General features: G+C 40.8%; 1 protein-coding gene across 3 annotated transcripts in view; it reads left to right on the plus strand.

Moving 5' to 3' along the window:
* The window catches only part of arhgap36 (Rho GTPase activating protein 36), an 82043-nt gene that overhangs the window by 48802 nt on the left and 13307 nt on the right, over nt 1–19934 (plus strand). For all 3 annotated transcript variants that reach the window (XM_086276577.1, XM_086276586.1, XM_086276567.1), the window contains one exon: nt 8985–9053. In XM_086276577.1, the coding sequence (XP_086132703.1) occupies nt 8985–9053 (69 nt within the window). The remainder of the gene's footprint in view (nt 1–8984; nt 9054–19934) is intronic.

Below are 19934 nucleotides of genomic sequence, written 5' to 3' on the forward strand. Positions count from 1 at the left end.
CTTCACAAATATCGCACGTGGACGAAATAAACTTGGCTGCTTTAAATGCCTTGTGTTCCTGAAAAAGAGCCGGCTTTGATTTAGTGATGTTGTAAACAGCAGACTCACTGACCCAAACAGTTTCTTCCAAGATACGTAAACCCAGTGAGAGCGAGACGGCGTGCAGCTTGTAAAACAGCTCACATTCATACTTTCCTTGTTTCTTTATGAAGTCAACTTTTTGGTTAATGAGCAGCAGCAGATGTGAAGAACTTAATTAACCGGAGAGGTTTGTGTAAGAAAAGCAGAACGTAAATCGATTATTTAACCTAACAGACTGTTTTATTTGTAGTAAATGACCATATAAGTTCATGTGTAAATGAACTAAAAGCTCACAGTGTATATATGCCTAAAGGTGATGTAATACAGTTATTAATACACTTAATCTGGAAAAAGAAAACCGGCTGCTGCCATCTATGAAAAACTGTGACGAGCTTAGAAAAGCTCATTTTATTTGCCTTAAAAATGACTCCTTCAGCTCTCACACATCTCAGTCACCAAGATTCTCTAAGCTCCAAATTGGATCAGTAAAAGTTAAAATGGCTGTCATTTTTTGTGTCCTGTGAGACAGTTTCCTCGGCCCGTCTCACAGACAAAGTGCTCTCTGAGTAAGTGTGGGAATATTCCTCCTCGGTTTCTCCCCTGGGCTGTAATCTCTCCAGGCCACCCAGTCTATTACAGTCTCAGCATCACCTCCCGTTGCGCTCCCTCCCTCCAGTCCATCTTTTGTTGCTTTTTTTCCCTCCCCATCTCCGTACGTGTTTTCATTCCTCGCGTTTCATCTCACTTTTCTCTCTATGTGCCCGCTCCCTTTATTCTCTGGGTGCTTCATCCTGCTGGAACTGAAGGACAAATCGCTCCCATAAACCTTCTCCAGTGTGCTTGTACAGTTTGTATATATTCCACTCTCCATTTATTTTCGTGTGTGGCCCCCGTATGCAGGTATTTGAATGTTGTATGCATCACAAGTGTGGTTTTTAGTTTTGCTGGCAGGGTCCAAGGAATTCTTTGTGAAGTGTGTTGGTACTTGAGTGACAGATTTTTCTCTTATTTGGTGTGGTCTGGAGTTCATTCTCATGCCCTGTTTTATGAGTCGCTGCTCTGCAGGGACTGCAAACTAACTCTCTCTCCAAATAGACTCAAGGACAGCTTTTACAACAGGGCAATAGCCCTGATCAATGTAAATAGCTGACCTGACTGGATACCTCCCTGGACTTTTTAGGGGGAGGTAACAATGTTTAAAACGATAACAATAATATTTATATTTATAACAAGGTGCAATAATAATTAATGTGCAATAATAACAGTGTGCAATACACATACACTTATTCTTCTTTTTTATACTAAGTTAATATACTGTGTTGTGTTGTTTGTTACGTTGTGATGTGTCATATCGTGTCGTGTTGTGTTATATGTAGTGCCGACGTAGGACAGTTTTTCCAATTTCATTGTACTACTGTACTATGTATGACTGTGCAATGACAATAAAGAGTTATCTTATCTTATCTTATCTTATCTTACTTCCTCTCGTTTTCCTTCTTTTTCTTTTTTGTCCTTTTATTACTTCCCTGGATCATTTCAGTCTTAAAACTCTTGGCTTTTTACCTGTAGTTGGATTTGTGCTTACGATCCTTAAATATTTATTAAACCAGGTGAGCGTCTTTGAGATGATGATTTTCTAGTCAGGTATAGCAGCAAGATATAAAAAGTTATGCATTAAAAAGAGTAAAAACTTTCAATGCTTTGATAATCTGAAATATATGAGCACGGGCTGCTTCACTGGTTACTCATTGTTAGTACTGGGTTGGTCCGCATTGGACTTCAGAACTGTCTTAATTCAACAAAATGCTGGAAACATGGAAACATTGACATGACAGAATCCCACAGTTGCTGCAGACTTATGGGCTGCACATCCATGATGCGAATCTCCTGTTCCACCACATCCCAAAAGTGCTCTGTTCGCTTGAGATCAAGTGACCGTGGAGGCCATTTGAGTACAGTGAACTCATTGTTGTGTTCAAGAAAGCAGTCTGAGATGATTTGAGTTTTGTGACATGGTTTGTTATCCTGCTGGAAGCAGCCATCAGAAGATGGGACACTGTGGTCATAAAGGGATGGATGTGGTCAGCAATAATACTTAGGCTGGAGTTTAAATGATGCTCTGTTGCCTGATAAAACATCGCCTCACTAGCCTCAGTTCTCTTTTCTTAGTTGACAGGAGTTACACACTTTGTGGTCTCTGCTGCTGCAGCACATCCCTTTCAAAGTTTACCTTGTTTCATTTTCAGAGATGCTCTTCTGCATACCTTTGTATGCACAAGTAGTTATTTGAGTTACTGTTGCCTACCTTCTTATCACCTTGAAGCAGTCTGACCATTCTCCTTTGGCCTCATCAGCCACCACCCATGTCTAAATGCACAGAGCTGATTAGCTGATATTTGTGTAAAGGAGCAGTTGAATAGGTATACCTAATGAAGTGGCAGTATATAATGAGCATACAGGCAGTCAGTGTAATTAGAGAGACCTGTCACCATGGTGACCACGGTGACATGTAGCCATGGTCATGTGACATGGGTGTTTTTAACCACACTTTGGAGCATTGTTTGAAACATCTATCAACCCATCCCCAGTGTCAGTTACTTGCCTCTGTGTTTCCTGCTTATGTTTACGTTAGTTTTGTATTTGGTTCCTATGCCTGCAACACATGAAAAAAAGAATACCACAGAGTAAAACATTGCTTAAAGTATGGGCTGTTCGAGGCAATTGACTCATATTATTGCATATTATTGCAGCCATGTTCATTGTGCATGTATGATCTGATGATTTTTAAGGCTCTAAGAACATAATTAAGCAAACCTAACAATCGGCTAACGCAACAGCATCTGTCCTGCCAGTATTGTTTCAGTTCAAAGTCACAGTGGTATTACTCACAAATAAGAAGTTAAAAGAATTATTTTACCAGAAGTCTCGGAGTAGATGGGAAGGATTCAGTGGTCCCTTGGCCCCCTGCATCCGGTGCACTTGATCTCAGGGGCTGCAAATATCAGTCACAGCCAAAAATGGTGAAGAGACAAACAAACAACAACCAAAATGGGATAGTAAACTGGGGTTAGGAGATAAAATCCAAAACAGTAGCCATGCATCTGTTCATCAGTAATAAATAAAGGTGGCCTGTTTAACAATCAGCTCAGACAAACAGTGTGACGTTGAGGTTCTGAACTTCTTAATCAGCCAGTCATAGATTGTAAAATAGATCTGGCAGAGGTAGCAACATGCATGAAATGTTTCTGGTTGTTCATTAGGCCTGCAGGAGATTTTAGATACCTGTGATTGACATTGAATGCATCATTTTCCTTGATTTCCTCCGTCAAACATCTTCAGTCGGAGCGCAGGAAGGTAGCAGAGTCTTTTAAACATCAAAGCCTGGGCTGTTTATCCCCTCTTTGTTTTTGTCTTGTCTGTCACCTTATCTCCCTGTGAATGTGCATTATGTAATCATACACATGTACATGCACACACTCATCAGTAGCAGATCAGCCTCAGCTGGATGAGGCATGCGTTCAATGGGAGGGGCTGTGTGCTTTGGAAATAAACTTTAATTTCCTGCAGTCATGAGAATTTGACCTCTTTATCCCAGCAGCACACAGCAGTCTTCATTTGCTCCCTGCTACTTTCATTTTTTTTCTTATTTTTTTTGATTAAAGCAGGAAAAAAGAGGGAAAAGAATGTCCGTACTTTAAAGTGCCGCAAACAGGCCGGGCAGCATTACTTGCCATGAAGGTAACAGCAGTGATTCCTTAATAGGGAAAAGGTCTGACTTTGAATTAGTGATTTCTAAACAGCAGCTTTGCTAAAGCAAACAAAGGCTTCGTCCACACAAGCCAGAGTGTGAGGCTGTAGAGTTCCTAAAAATAAAAAATATCCCACTTGTAACAAAACATACACACCGTCAGATTTTCTGTTTTGGGGATGTAGTTCACAGTATTTTATTAAAAAAGTGCGAAGAGGAAGTAGAAATGTCAGCAGTGGTTGTTTTTCAGCTCTGACTGAAGTTAAGGGGAAAAACCCAGGCAGGGTAAACATTTAATCAGAGATCTTCCCCAAATTATTAGGTACACTCAAATGTTTGCATTGTCAGTTTTATGAAATTTATGAAAATGAGGTTTTACATCTATCCAAATATGAGCCAAGACCTTTATAGAAAGTGTAGGAGTCTATACAGTCTTTGCATTACAATATAAAGCACCTTAAGGTAACTGAAATGGTTGTTTTTGTCTTTTAGTTGACATAGAGTTTAAACAGAGGTTGTTTTTTTTTTGAAGAAGAAGAAGAAGAAATACTGTCAGGAGCCAAAAAGAAAGCTGTATAGCAATCAGCTATCATGTATTAAGCTAGCTTGCCAGTGTAAGTATTAGGTGTAAAAATTTAAATCAGTAAACAATCAGTAATCTTGACTATAATACGATGATTTCATTTCTTTTATGAAATTACGAGGCATGGTGGGGGGTACGATCGTGAAGCTTTACTAAACAATATCTGTATTTTGGTCACAAATACATTTATGTAAAATATATTTAAAATGTCAAAATTTAAATTGCATGAAAAAACAGGCGCGTAGTCGTACTGTGTCGCCTTAAATTGAATTTTCAAGGAACATCATAAATCTTTTCTCCATCCTTTTTTCTCATACTAAAGTAGATTTCAGTCTTAAAATCTTTTTTGGCAGAGCTCATTTTGTGTTTTGGCATTTTTTTACAATCACTTATTATCTTCAAAACACTTTTCCTCGATTTATTTACCTCTCTTTGTATCTTACTTATAGATACACACATGCAACAACAAATCTCCCTTCATCCAGCATGTCAAGGGCCATTAGACAGAGTGGGCTATTCCAAAACACTAAACAGACTCAGTCTATTGAAAAGGTTCTGCTCTTGTCTTGGAACTGAGGAAGAGGTGAAAGCAGAAGATAACAAGTGAGATGAAGAGGAAAAGAAAAAGTAAATGTCGTATTGAGGGTGAGCCTGATTGGTGGTGTCTGTTTAAAAGGACATATTACTTCCATGATCAAGGTTATAAGTATGGATTTAATACATTTATACTTACTCCACCACATACCTTTGATATACCAGCCTGGTCTCATAAAATATTCATTAAAATATATCTGTGAAGGTTCTCAGTCATCCAGGTCATCGTAGTCAAAGGAGCTTGCAAAGAAAAGCGTCTGGACTTCTTTAAGTTGCTTGAAGACGTTTCACCTCTCATCCGAGAAGCTTCTTCAGTTCTAAGGTCAAATGGTGGAGAGTCCCAGATATAAACCTAGTGGGAGTATCCCCCCACAGAGGGACAAAAGGACCCCCTGATGATCCTCTAATCGCCTGAGCCAAGGTGGGAAACTGGGCGTGGGTCCCAATCAGCCAGAGTTTCGGGTGAGTTCATTGTGAAACCTGGCCCCACCTTATCATGCGAATTCCTGAGATCAGATGGCCCAGGATGTGAGTGGGCGTTAAGGCGTCTGGGAAGGGAACTCAAAACTGGATTATAGATGGCAGAGAGTTGGTGTCGTAAACCCCCGCCTCTGTTCAAAGATGGTCGCTCACAGTGGACATAGATGGCTTCTTTCACTCCTCTTTCAAACCATCTGTCCTCTCTGTCCAAAATGTGAACATTGGCATCCTCGAAAGAGTGTCCTTTATCCTTAAGATGCATATGGACTGCTGAGTCTTGTCCTGTGGAGGTGGCTCTTCTGTGTTGTGCCATGCGCTTGTGAAGTGGCTGTTTGGTCTCTCCAATGTAGAGGTCTGAGCATTCCTCGCTGCACTGTACAGCATACGCCACATTGTTAAGTTTGTGTTTTGGCGTTTTGTCTTTCGGGTGAACCAGTTTCTGTCTGAGCGTGTTGCTGGGTCTGAAATGCACCGGGATGTCATGCTTGGAGAAAACTCTCCTGAGTTTCTCTGATACACCGGCTACATAGGGGATGACAATGTTGTTGCGTCTGTCCTTCTTATCCTCCCTCGCTGGTGTCTGATCTTCTTTTTTGTACCTCTTTGCTGACTTTAAGAACGCCCATTTAGGATAGCTGCACGTTTTGAGTGCTTCCTTTACATGTGTGTGTTCCTTCTTTTTCCTTCAGGTTTAGAGGGAACATGTTCTGCCCGGTGGTGTAGGGTCCTAATTACTCCAAGTTTGTGTTCCAGAGGGTGATGGGAGTCGAACAGGAGGTACTGGTCCGTGTGTGTGGGCTTCCGGTAAACTTAGATGTTGAGTTTGCCGTTCTCTTCAAAGTGCACAGCGCAGTCCAGGAAAGGCAAACAGTTGTCCTTTGTGTCTTCCCTGGTGAACTTGATGTTTTTATCCACAGCGTTAATGTGCGCAGTGAAGGATTCCACTTCTTGTGTCTTGATTTTGACCCAGGTGTCGTCTACATATCTGTACCAGTGGCTGGGTACTCTTCCTTTGAAAGAGCCAAGAGCCTTCCTTTCCACTTCCTCCATGTAAAGGTTGGCTACAATAGGTGACACGGGGGAGCCCATGGCACAGCCATGTTTTTGTCTGTAGAAGCCTTCGTTGTATTTGAAATATGTAGTGGTGAGGCAGAGGTCTAACAGTGTGCAGATCTGATCGGGTGTGAAGTTGGTCCTGTCCTCCAAGGAGCTGTCTTCTTGTAGTCGTTTTTTGACAGTCTCCACGGCCTCCGTGGTGGGTATGCAAGTGAAAAGAGAGACTACATCAAAGGACACCATGGTTTCATCTGGATCCAGGGTAAGTTTCTGGACCTTGTCGGTGAAGTCTCTCTTTTCACTTGCATACCCACCACAGAGGCCGTGGAGACTGTCAGAAAACGACTACAAGAAGACAGCTTCTTGGAGGACAGGACCAACTTCACACCCGATCAGATCTGCACACTGTTAGACCTCTGCGTCACCACTACATATTTCAAGTACAACGAAGGCTTTTACAGACAAAAACATGGCTGTGCCATGGGCTCCCCCGTGTCACCTATTGTAGCCAACCTTTACATGGAGGAAGTGGAAAGGAAGGCTCTTGGCTCTTTCAAAGGAAGAGTACCCAGCCACTGGTACAGATATGTGGACGACACCTGGGTCAAAATCAAGACACAAGAAGTGGAATCCTTCACTGCGCACATTAATGCTGTGGATAAAAACATCAAGTTCACCAGGGAAGACACAAAGGACAACTGTTTGCCTTTCCTGGACTGCGCTGTGCACATTGAAGAGAATGGCAAACTCAACATCTAAGTTTACCGGAAGCCCACACACACGGACCAGTACCTCCTCTTTGACTCCCATCACCCTTTGGAACACAAACTTGGAGTAATTAGGACCCAACACCACCGGGCAGAACATGTTCCCTCTAAGCCTGAAGGAAAAAGAAGGAACACACACATGTAAAGGAAGCACTCAAAACGTGCAGCTATCCTAAATGGGCGTTCTTAAAGTCAGCAAAGAGGCACAGAAAAGAAGACCAGACACCAGCGAGGGAGGATAAGAAGGACAGACGCAACAACATTGTCATCCCCTATGTAGCCGGTGTATCAGAGAAACTCAGGAGAGTTTTCTCCAAGCATGACATCCCGGTGCATTTCAGACCCAGCAACACGCTCAGACAAAAACTGGTTCACCCGAAAGACAAAACTCCAAAACACAGACTTAGCAGTCCATCTGCATCTTAAGGATAAAGGACACTCTTTCGAGGATGCCAATGTTCACATTTTGGACAGAGAGGACAGATGGTTTGAAAGAGGAGTGAAAGAAGCCATCTATGTCCACTGTGAGCGACCATCTTTGAACAGAGGCGGGGGTTTACGACACCAACTCTCTGCCATCTATAATCCAGTTTTGAGATCCCTTCCCAGATGCCTTAACGCCCACTCACATCCTGGGCCATCTGACCTCAGGAATTCGCATGATAAGGTGGGGCCAGGTTTCACAATGAACACACCCGAAACTCTGGCTGATTGGGACCCACACCCAGTTTCACACCTTGGCTCAGGCGATTAGAGGATCATCAGGGGTCCTTTTGTCCCTCTGTGGGGGGTTACTCCCACTAGGTTTATATCTGGGACTCTCCACCATTTGACCTTAGAACTGAAGAAGCTTCTCGGATGAGAGGTGAAACGTCTTCAAGCAACTTAAAGAAGTCCAGACGCTTTTCTTTGCAAGCTCCTTTGACTCATTAAAATATAATTAATTAGTTCGTGTTCATGTACACAAATCCAAACGAGTGCTGTTTAAAGCCTAAATCTAATTTAATGTCCCAATGAAATACTTCTTTTATATACAGGGAAGCAGACGAGGACAGTCAATACACCAATCAGGTTTTAAAAAACCCACCAGAAAAGGAAAATTCATAATTATTCATAATCAGAAATTAGTACATTAAAAATTGTGACAATTTTACATAATGCTGTAACACTGTTAGAAATTTATTTAGTTAAAAATTTTAAATGCTGGGTTTTAGATACACAGTTTTTTTGGGGGTTTAGTGTTCTCTCCGTGGGTCATGAAACTTGTTCTGAACTTTGTAACTCTTTCCCTGATCAACACACATCATATTATAAAAAGAGAAAAAAATCTAAAACTAATAGAAAAATTACAAAAACTAAATAATTTTCAGAAATAAAGACTTTTTTCTATTTAATACAGACTGCTGAAACAAAAAGCAAATCTACAGTGGAAATGAAGTAAAACTAAACTAATTCACTCTATAGTAAGGAGTACACAATGGATGGATGGATGGTAGTATTTGGGTTCATGTACAGATAAAAGCTGGTGATGGGCACATCTCATTGATGTACAACAGTAACAAAAGACAGACATCCCAGACCGACTGTGACACAGACTTCATTGTTCAAACTAAAGCAAACACATACTTGAGCACCACAAACTGTATTGACTGTGACCTTTTCTTTCTTCCCACAGAAACTCACAAGCGAAGAAAATCTCTGCGCAGGAAGTTTGACTCCTTTTCAAAGGAAAAAAAAGAGCGAGGTGAGTTCATGAAACCCCAAACCATAGAATTGGGTAAACACGATCCCGTCTGCGGCTATAAACTGTGAATGTGTTTCCCCACAGGCTGTTACGCTAAATATTATCATCAAACACAATGTCCCTTCTGTCCGCTGAAGCTACATAACCACATACACCACTGGAGTCCAGTGGCTTTTACCACCACTAACCACTAATGGCCACACATACTTGAAACACTGTTTAAAAAGAACGAGTGGATCAGGAATGAACTCTAAATCCTGGAAGTTTCACTTAGCTGGTGCTTCATTGTTTTTATAACCGCAAGTGAATAATGAATGAACAAACTGCAAGTTTAACTTCTTTAGTAGAGTTATAAGTATCATCTACAATATGTTTGGGATTTTTTTTGCAACAAATGATTACATTTAAACCAAAAACACAAAGAAACTAACAAAGTTAGACTAACAAAATGAAGAACCCCATTTGCACACATTATTTTTTATAATTGTGTTTTTCTGGGTACAAACAAAGTGGAAAAGGGATTTGAATCTGGAACTTTTGGATATTATGGATTGGTTTTTGGATCTTTGATCTACATTTGTGGCATGTGTGCTTCCTCACACCCCTCTTTTGGAGTATTTAGTTAAGTCCATGAAAGCCTGCTCTTTTGAGTCTGAGTCCACTTGGCCTTCGGTGTGAAGTAGTATGAAATCTGATTATTTTTGCCAGATCAGATATTATCCAGTTCTAAACGTGATTTCCATTCTCAGCAGAAATGGAGGAAGGTTTCATATTTCTTCAAGCCTTTGAATTTTCTGAGGGGACCCGTGACTTTCTGCTTTGATTTCCTCCACATTTCTTTTGAACTGCCACCTTGCCATTGTGGTTAAAAAGAGTAAAAGATATACAGAGTCTCATCTCTGCAGATCAAATAATACTTTTAATTTCCTGGGGCTATGGTGCTGGCAATCTTTTTGTTAAGCAATGCGATAACAACACTTTCTCCAAGTCAAAGCGTTTGCTGTGTTGGATGAGACGCTTGTATTTTTAACATGCTGCTCTGTTGTTTTTCTTGTAGACTCAAGCCCCGTATTTGGTCATCATTCTCTGCCTCTACTTTTTATTGGCGCTATTCATGCGTAGCACATCATTCGACTGAGATTTTAAAAATTACAGTGCACACTACAGCCTTGGAAACAAAACATTGAAGAGCTTATGGAATAATCACACAGAGGCCTACTAAGGTTTAGACCATTAAGGACTTTTTCATAGCCAGTAATCCAAACCAATCAACATGGTAATGACTAACCTTATGTTGCAGATGGGCTCATCTCAGATGTACGAAAAAGTCCATTTTTGGTGTCTCCTCCCTGTTATATGATGGCGTTTGAATGTGCCAATCAAGGACCCTCAGCGTTTACGTTTATTGAAGACAATTTAACCTTCATCCTACCCAGTGCTCATGTTTTTATATTAGTGTTGTCAGTGTTAATCTCGTTAAAATGACGTTAACGCCATAACTGCATTAACTTGGCAAACCTCGGTTAGCGAGTTATGGCGGATCGACCCACGCACGGGGCAATCCACCATAACTCGCTAACGGCGGTTTGCCGCATTAGTTTATATTAGCAATAGTTTATATTAGTCTAACCAAAGCTCTCCTACTAACCAACTATAACCCAACTTCACTAACCCTCCAAACATCACTGATATTTGGTTTTCCATCTTCATTTACTTCCAGATTTATAGCAATTTATAGCAAAGTTCTAGCTAGCTAGCTGGCTTCCTGTCAAGGCCTCAGTCACACAAACCCAGAAACCAATCAGCGATCATCTTATAACCTCAAATAGGTGGCATAAATAGGTGTGCATTCCCCAACTAGTTAGCAAGTGATTGCCGGCTTTTTGCTGTTTGCGATCAATTTCACACTAGCAACTGCCAGCAACCACTACATAATTTCCTCTGGTAACCAGCAGTTGCTGGGGGGGATGGTGACTGGCATTAAGGCCTGTGTTAATAGCACTCAGGGAATACATAATCCCAGAGGAATACACACTTTTTGCTTAACGACCAGTGGTTGCCAGATGTTCACCAACTGGTCCTTAGACCTGGACCGTGTTACTGGGACCAAACTTCTAGCCCCTCTAAACATCATAGATCCTTTTTTTTAAGGATGACTAGATGTTAAAGTTTATTGTCACACCTGGGAGCCACATTAATCTTTTTATTGGAGCTGAAAGAATTTGGACTGTTTTTAACTCTTAATGGTGTTTCACTGTTTGTGTTTATGGAAACTGAAGCAACTTTTTAGACCCTGAAATTACCAATAACATCAGACTAGAGAAGCAGATAGTTTGCTTGTTGAACAAAACAAATTTGAGGCTTTTTGTACTTCTCTGTATTGATTTTTTCATTTCATCTTCTCTTTGGCTTTCTTTGATTTGCTCCTGACCTTTTTTCCCTTCTTCTTGTGTTTTTTTTCCTTCTCCACTTCTTCTTTCATCTTCCTGCTCTAACCCATGTGACAAATCAGATGTTAGCATGACCTCTCAGAAAAAGATGTTCTCTTTTCTCAGCTGATTATCGCAGCAGGGCGAGATACGAGCCAAAATGCCCAACACTACACAGCACATGCATTGACTGGCTGTCTACGCAGCTCTTTAAAGCCTGCCTCCAGCCTTGTACACACAGTGACTTAGCTCTAGTTAACCCTGCTAATGAAAACACAGAACATTGGGACCTGGCAGCTTTCCTGTTGGCTCTGCTCCTCTACTACTAAAGGCAGGACTGCGTCAAGTAACGGATTACAGAGTGACAATTGTGATCTGCTTGGCATTCGTGTATGGTTGATCATAATGCAGTGAACCAGTAGTTTCTATGTAATTTTCCCAAGCAATAGTTTAAACTGTTGATTCCTAGGAAAATACTTTACAGAGGACAGCCTGTGTTTTTAAAGTCTAATGCTCCAGGAGGTTGGATATTATCACCCAGCTGTTCCTCTGCTAAATATATCCACTCTGTTTTTTTAAGTAACAGATGTTGACCCGAGTACCAGACGTATTTAGGGAGAAAAGAAAAGAAATTCCTGAACTGTAACACTTTGACACAAGCATCTCCCTTCCTGGCAGATTTTTTTTTTTATCAACAATTCAGCACATATTAAGACACATTATAAAAAGAGATATTTTGGTTGTAGTTAGTGCAGTGTTTTAAATGATTCTAATTCAGTCTTCTGCTTTGGTGATGGTGGTGTATTTGCTGGGTTTCTATCTATAACTTGAAATTACTCTAATTTTGTTGCTGTTTTTATTTAAGTGAAAGCACACTTGTGCATTGTGTGTAACTGAAATCTGCTGGGCTGATCTGACAGAGTTAATTAAAAAAAAAAACCGTAATTAAATCATGTGTTCTAGTTGACATAATACAATTATAATTAAGTTGTTCTAACAGTTCTGTTTTTGGTGAAGATTCCTCTGTATTCATATTTTGTTTTTCAGCTCTTAACGTTTATTTAACCAGGAGATGGGACTCTTGAGATTTAATATTTTTAAATTTGTGGAGGGATGGAGTGGAGCCAGTAGTCAGTCCAAGATTCTTGCACAAGATCAGCCCAGTTCAGCAACAGTTCAGTCTCTATCTTGTAGGTTTATCACTGATATGTTTCTTATTTGCCTCCTCAGTAAAATCAAGGACTCAGTGAACATCTGCTGAGCTTCTGTCTACTCCCTTCTTTTCTTGCTTTCTCTCAGCATCGGACTCATCTTTACTCACTAGTGTTAACAGTCTGGAAAACCATAGCAGAATTACTATAATGCAAATAGCTAGAGAACTATAGACTTGAAAACTCAAATTTCTTATTTCATATTATTTACATCTGTGTGACTTCAAATATATAACATTACTAGTTAATGAGCCTTGAGCCTTTATGAAAGAAAACATGTAGATACTTTTCCCACTACTTCACAACCCTCTTCTAAACGCTCGAACCTCTTCTAAACGTCTTGCTAATCTGGCTGCCCTTCTGTGAGAAGCAACACTTCCCTGCTGCCACAGATAGCTATTAAATCATCAAGTGTTTACTTTAAACAAGCAAACGCTTCCAGTGCAAGCTGCTAACCCCATCACGGTTGGCTTGTGATGCCAGCAAACATGGCCAAATGTCAGGAGTGACTGTACCTCCAAGCAGACGTCAGGACTCAGGACCGAAGAGTAAGCCCCGGCTTACAGATCAAATACAGCGTAAGGCACATCATCAAAAGGTGACATCTTTTCAGTGGATAAAGCCCGTTCCTGTTGACACGCAATGTTGTGTTTCTTTGTGTAGTGTGTTTTCAGAGAAAATCAGTTTCAACTCAGTGTGTCATAAAATTAGAGGTAAATATGATCATTACTGTTACCATTGCATGCTGTATCATCAAATTATACATGCTTACAAAGCGCTGAAGATTTTAAAAAGTTCCCGAGTCGAACTGTCTGTCAGACCTTGCCATATGTTGGGGTTTATGTTTTACTTCTTTTGGGGGCAACTGTTTACCATCAGCACTTTAAAAATAAGTACTTTGGCGTAATCTTAATTGAGATTTTAGACTCTTAACTAGTTTGACTATAAAAATATTTGTATGACTGATCCAGGAAAAGTCTTTGAATGAGTGAATGATTTGGATTTTTCATGTTCTTTACCAACAATAAACTATTTTAAATTATACCGTACTTACCCAGTTTTAAAGAGTAAAGATCTCCTTTTTATTTAGTGCCTGGAGGAGAAGAGGCTGTACAAACTGCAGAGTGAATCCTTCACGTAGTAAACAGCTAGCATCTAGTGTTGCCAAGAAACAGCCGATAAGATTTTTCAGCCTAATTTTATCATGTTTATTAGCTGGAATGGGTTGATATCTGTTTAGCAACTAAAAACAAGTTAGAGTTTAAGTGAATGGTGACCTGCTGTGTAAACAGCTGTGTAATACTTCACAATCTGTTGCGCTAATTACCTTGTAGCTCTGCTCTAGCTTGCACATGTGGCCACAAGCTAATAATAGCTGGCAGCTAGTCAGCAAGGCACTTATCAAAGGGCTGCTCACTACAAAACCTTAAAAACAGGTGTTTTATTTATTTTTTTTATTTTATTTAGAGCTTTTATTTAGAGCCCTCTAAACAAATTTAAACAAATCTTCATGATCTGTGTAGTATGTTAACACTATTGGAAGTAAAAGTCACTTGAACTCCAATTTTGAAAACACAACTTTCTTTCTTTCTTTTTTTTCTTTTTTTTCTTTATAAAGCTCTGACTCGTATTATGAGTATGAGTCTGTGGTCTCGGAGAGAGTCCTGTAACTCTGTCTGCAAAATACAGTATATAATGACCAATGTTGCCCAATTGATTACCCTGGCATTTCTCCTGCGGCGTTGCTATCAGTGTGTGAAGAGTGGGAGAAGAGGGTTGCATTGACAATCCTCTTAATATCACCAACCATTCCCATTTTATTCCGGTGTATCCATATAAATGGCCCACCCTGTATAGTGACTGCAGCTGTTTACCTAAAAATGCAGCCAAAGCGGTTTTTTAAAAAACATTTCAAACAGAAAAATTTACACAACATTTACAGAACAATCAGCTGTTCTGCATCAAATCTGATGCCACACAAATTATTTGTGCCACTCCAAAAAACAATTTCTGTCCACTATGAGATAAAGGAGAACAACAGCCTGATGCAGGCCTGACAACAGGAGATGTATCACTGCTGTAACACCTGTAACATTCAGCAGTCGCCTCATTGTTCTGACACACACAACAAAACTATTGACTACACTACACACTAACGACACAAGATTTGCGCTAAACGTCGCAAATGTCTCACATCTCAAAACACCGCCGTCACTCCTAAAACGTCCCGCTTTCTAAACAACTAAATGCCATGTTTTGATTGGTCGACATGGTATATTTTTACACCAATAGGAAAAGGTGGGGTTTTTGTTTTTGCTCACAGGCGGGGAGTGCTTTTGAGCGTTTTCCTTATAAAACACAGTTTTTACTGTTTCTTCCCGCAGTAAATATAAACGTTGGAAAAAAAACCCCATTGCATATATATATATATATATATATTTTATCATAACTCTGGTTTTACGTGGCCTATCAACACAATTTAAAAACTGGTGTAAAATCCACATTTTTTCCGTCAATTGTTCCGTCTGTCCTGCTCACATCTCCAATGGTTGTACATGTTGTCATTAACGTGGCTTCACTCCACATCAGCCACATAAGGACGCTGTCATAGCCTGTCAACAACGTTGATTAGCTGCGTATATACGAATGTGAATCGCATCATTGGCTGGACTATGGGATAAGGCGGCATCGTTCTAAACACATACAGGAGCAGCCAGTCACTTACTGACTAACACTGCAAAACAGAATTGTTAACGTTTTAATTTTAATTTCAATTCAGGTTAGATTTTTTTTTTGTGCGCAGCACAGATTTTCTGTGCGCAGAGACCATGCCAGCAGTGCGCAATTGCACATGCGCGCAGCTTAGAGGGAACATTGGAGCTGAGTAAAATGTGAGTATAAATTAAATGGAGAAGTTTTGCTCACTCCCAATTTTGTCTTTTGGTTTCATTAAAGTAATGTAAATAGTAATTCCTCCTTTGATCTGAGCAATGCAGCTCTGCAGAATAAACTCCCCACAGAACCTGAGTTATTTCAGGCTGAGTCCATCCTGCATCCTTAAGCCCTCACAGGGCATCCTGCCAGTCTGATTTGCCTCTCTGACCTGCTCGGGACTCTCCGGGTGAGACTGTGCACGTGTGCATCCATGTGTTTCCATTCAAACAATCGTGTGCATGTTCACGATTCTTGAATGTGAGTGTGTTAAGTAGATAGAACCTAAATAATCTGCTTCCTGTTTCATGTGTGTGAAACACATGTCAGCTCAGTGGACCGCTGCTCCTCCACACTGAAAGGAGTCGGCTGAGGTGGTTCAGGCATCTGATTAGGAGGCCTCCAGAATGCCGAGGTGTTCCCTGCATGTTCTATCACGAGGAGGTCCTAGGGTAGATCCAGGACACCCTGGAGCAGTTACACATTTTTGTGTGGCTACATCTGGTATACTCCTGGGCACTACTGGCAGAGAGCCAACAAGCACTTTTTGTACCGTTTGGTGTTTTTTTCCTCTCATGCACAAAATATCCAGATTCTTTTTAGGCAATGCATCTTTTTATCATGAAATAACAACTACATTTTGGCTTTATCACTTTTTGATCCTGATCAAAGAGTCACCAGACTGAATGTCTAACTGGGCCTTCACTAAGGTGGGTGCCAGATAAACAGTCTATGCTTAACCTCGGGAGTGGTAGCATAGTGAGACATTTACATTTGGAGCTGATATGTCGAGGAGGAAACTGACGACAGTGACCTCACTCGTACCGTGTTTACCTGCGTGAGCGTGTCTGCTGTAAGCCCGTATCAGTCTGAGTTTGATGTCTGCTGTGTGGCTGCTCTAACAGGATTATCCTGCTCCCAACATTCTGTCTATTCTTACACCGCTTGTCTACTTAAACCTCTTATCCGTTGTGCGAGGAGCTGTGCGATTACGGCGTTCACAGGCTAACAAGTTCATTTCATCATCGCCTATAAACAGACCCTTTAGTTGCCTTGATTCGATTTATCAGTCATTATCTCTGCACTGCTGTAAGCATCCCTGTAATCTCTGCTCCTCCAGGTTCTCACACTCCTGAGTTCCCTCAGTGTTTTGTTAATAACAACTGTGCATTTTAATAAAGATCTGCATCGAGCACTAAAGGCATGGCACACACAATACCTGCATCAGGGGTGGGGAACTCCAGCCCTCGAGGGCCGGTGTCCTGCAGGTTTTAGATCTCACCCTGGGTCAGCACACCTGAATCAAATGACTAGTTAATTACCAGGCCTCTGGAGAACTTCAAGACATGTTGGTGAGTTAATTTAGCCATTTAAATCAGCTGTGTTGGATCAAGGACACAACTAAAACCGGTCCTTGAGGCCTGGAGTTGCCCACCCCTGCTCTACATGTCACTCCTATGTAGTGTAATAAGAGGGAAACAGGCCTTCTTGGTGTTTGTGCTGATGTTGGGGCTTTAGCCTATCCTGTGCACTGGAGAAGACAGAAAATGTTTGATTATTTCAGTTCAGGCCATCTATGCTGTCCTTCTCTTTCATGTTTCTGCAGCAACTTTTGTCTAACTTTTCAATCAACTAGTATTGTACCTACACAAATGCAGTACTAGATCTGAGGCTACAAGTCTTGTCTTTTGGAGGACTGCACACAAGAACATCTGCATTGGTTGTGTATTCACAGACCATTGTAATGAGTGTTGCTTCGATTTACGTGTGTTGTTTGTGCCGATAGCCCATCACATCATGTTATGGGAATATACTGAGAGAGTGAGGTTGTTTCATTTGACATCAAAGTGAAGTTGATCATGACAGTGATTGTTTACCCTGTTGTGTGTGAATGAATATCAGTCACTAACATGGAACTTGGTTCATGCTATTTGCTAATCAGAGCTTTGTCAGCGTCATTAACAGTATAATAGATGGACATTGCCACAATGACATCACCGAGGTTTGCGAAATCCCATTATATCCCTGAGATGATGTTTTTGGCTGACCACTTTATCAGTTAGTGAGTTAGTTCAACTCATCAGCCAATGAGCTGGATCATCCTCCTTTCAGTATTTTTATTTTCCCGCTGACTTCTAGATAACCAGAAGTGTTTCTGCAAGTAAACTGGCTTTACTTTTCAGACCTGGGATGTACGTCCATCTCTCTGCTGTATATTATCAGCTTGCCTTGTGATTCGTTGGCTACTATGACTGCAGCACCGGCAAACATATTTGCTCTCCCATACATTAGACAGGCCCATCTCAAACTTTTAAAGTAACACATACACTCCTGTGAAAAGTACACCCCAGCGATTCAGCAGCTTGTAGAGGCGCCTTTAACAGCAATAACTTGAAGGAATCATTTCCGTTTCAGTTTGTGAGTCTCTCACGTCGTTGTGGAGGATTTTTTTTTCTTCTTTACAGCGTTGCTTCGGTTCATTGAAGTTTACATGCATGCATTTAAGGTCTTTCTTTACTTTTTCAGCCATTCTGTTGTAGATTGGCTGTTGTGCCTGGGATCATTGTACTGTTGTATGATTCAGTTTCAGCCAACTTTTAGCTGCCAGACAGATGGGCTCATATTTGGCTCTAGAATACTTTGGTATGCTGAGAAGTTCATGGCTGAATAAACAATTACAAGGTGCCCGCGGCCTGTGGCAGACTGCTGTGTAAACACATAGTGAGTGAAGAAGAAATACTTAGTAGGGCTGGGCAATATGACCAAAATCTCATATCCCGATATTAAATCATCTATCGTCCGATATCGATATAAATCACAAAAATGTAACATTTTCTGTAAATTCTGTGAATCTCGGGCAGCTCAACTTGCGTGAAGTGTTTCCAGCTGCGCGTCATGTAGCTGGAGTTGAGCGTTTTAACAGATGCATGAAACTATACATTTTTAGACATAAGTTGTAACAGCCACCGTTTTCTTTGTGAGTATTTATTACACGGCGTGCTGCAGTTTGCCTGTTCTAAAGTTTCAGTCTAAGGTTTATTTTTTAGCACCTGACGGCTCTTTTTTGCTTCTCATCCGTAAATACTCTGCATCTTTCACGTGATTCAGTTTATTTTGAAAAGTCTCAACAGGATCTTGAACTTTATTGTGAAAGGTTTGTGTGAAAAATAAAGAAGCAGATACGCGGTGGTTTTACCGTTGTTGTTGCTAACAACAACGCATAAACACAGACGCTTGTCCGTTCATAGTGTGGTTATATTAAATATAAGAGAAAGAGAGAACTTTAAGAAATTAATATAGCCACTGCAGTGACCATCAAAACGATGGAAAAAATGTTGCAGTAAAAGCGTAAAATGAAACGATAGATGTTTTTATATCGTCAGCCGATATATATCGTTATATCGAACAGCCCTAATTAGGGATGGGTATCGTTTAGGTTTTATCCGATACCGGTGCCAAATCGGTACTTTTGAAACGGTGCCGGTGCTTAAACGGTGCTCGAACCGGTGCTTAAAGAATGGAGAACACAAACTTTGTCCAAAAACCTCTCATGTTCAGCTGTTTGTTTGTTTTTTTTGTAAAAAGATAACAATGTTAGCCTTTTCTGCAGCTATGGGGCATATATGGTATCACTCTTGGCTGGAAGCAGTGCTTAAACAATGAAAAAACACAAACTTTGTCCTAAACCTCTCATGTTCAGCTGTTTCCCACTTTTTCTTTGGTCATTTTAGCCTTCTTGGCCAGGGTGAAGGGAGTATCTGCCATCAAACAAGAGGACAGCCGCATGTAGCTATGATGATGTTTGTTAGTTCACCTTACATGCATTAATGTAATAACATGGTTAGCCTACTCAACGTAAATTACACTCGAACAACATTAAGCGACTCACGCAGAGAAGAACGGCTGCTGCTGCATCAATATCCTCATCATTTCTGCTACACTGGCAGGGCTAGGGGCCAGGACTCTATTCTTCGGGTTTTTGGGGGATGTTGCTCCGGGTCCGATAACTGGCAACCCACCCAACGTGCACAGTGTGAGGTCTCGCAGCAAGCTATCAAATACGGCGCATTTCTCGGCTTTAAAAAAAAACGCTATGCGTCGCCAGGTGTTTCATCGGATTCGAGGTGTTACCTCCTTTGACAGTATCACAGTATCAGCTTAAAGCACTTGTTGCTGCTGAGTTTGCATATTTTGCTGTGAAGTACAACCAGACTTTTGACCGCTTCGCCTTGGACATTTTTAATCTGTAACTCTGCTCTAACTGAACGTACGTACCTGGCCCCGCCTACTATCCTGGGAAACGTAAAATG

Source organism: Aulonocara sp. 'chitande type north' Nkhata Bay, linkage group LG3, assembly GCF_057382095.1.
Source record: "Aulonocara sp. 'chitande type north' Nkhata Bay isolate Kocher_YH1m ecotype deep benthic linkage group LG3, A_spYH_male_GT1.1, whole genome shotgun sequence".
NCBI classification, from domain to species: Eukaryota; Metazoa; Chordata; class Actinopteri; order Cichliformes; family Cichlidae; genus Aulonocara; species Aulonocara sp. 'chitande type north' Nkhata Bay.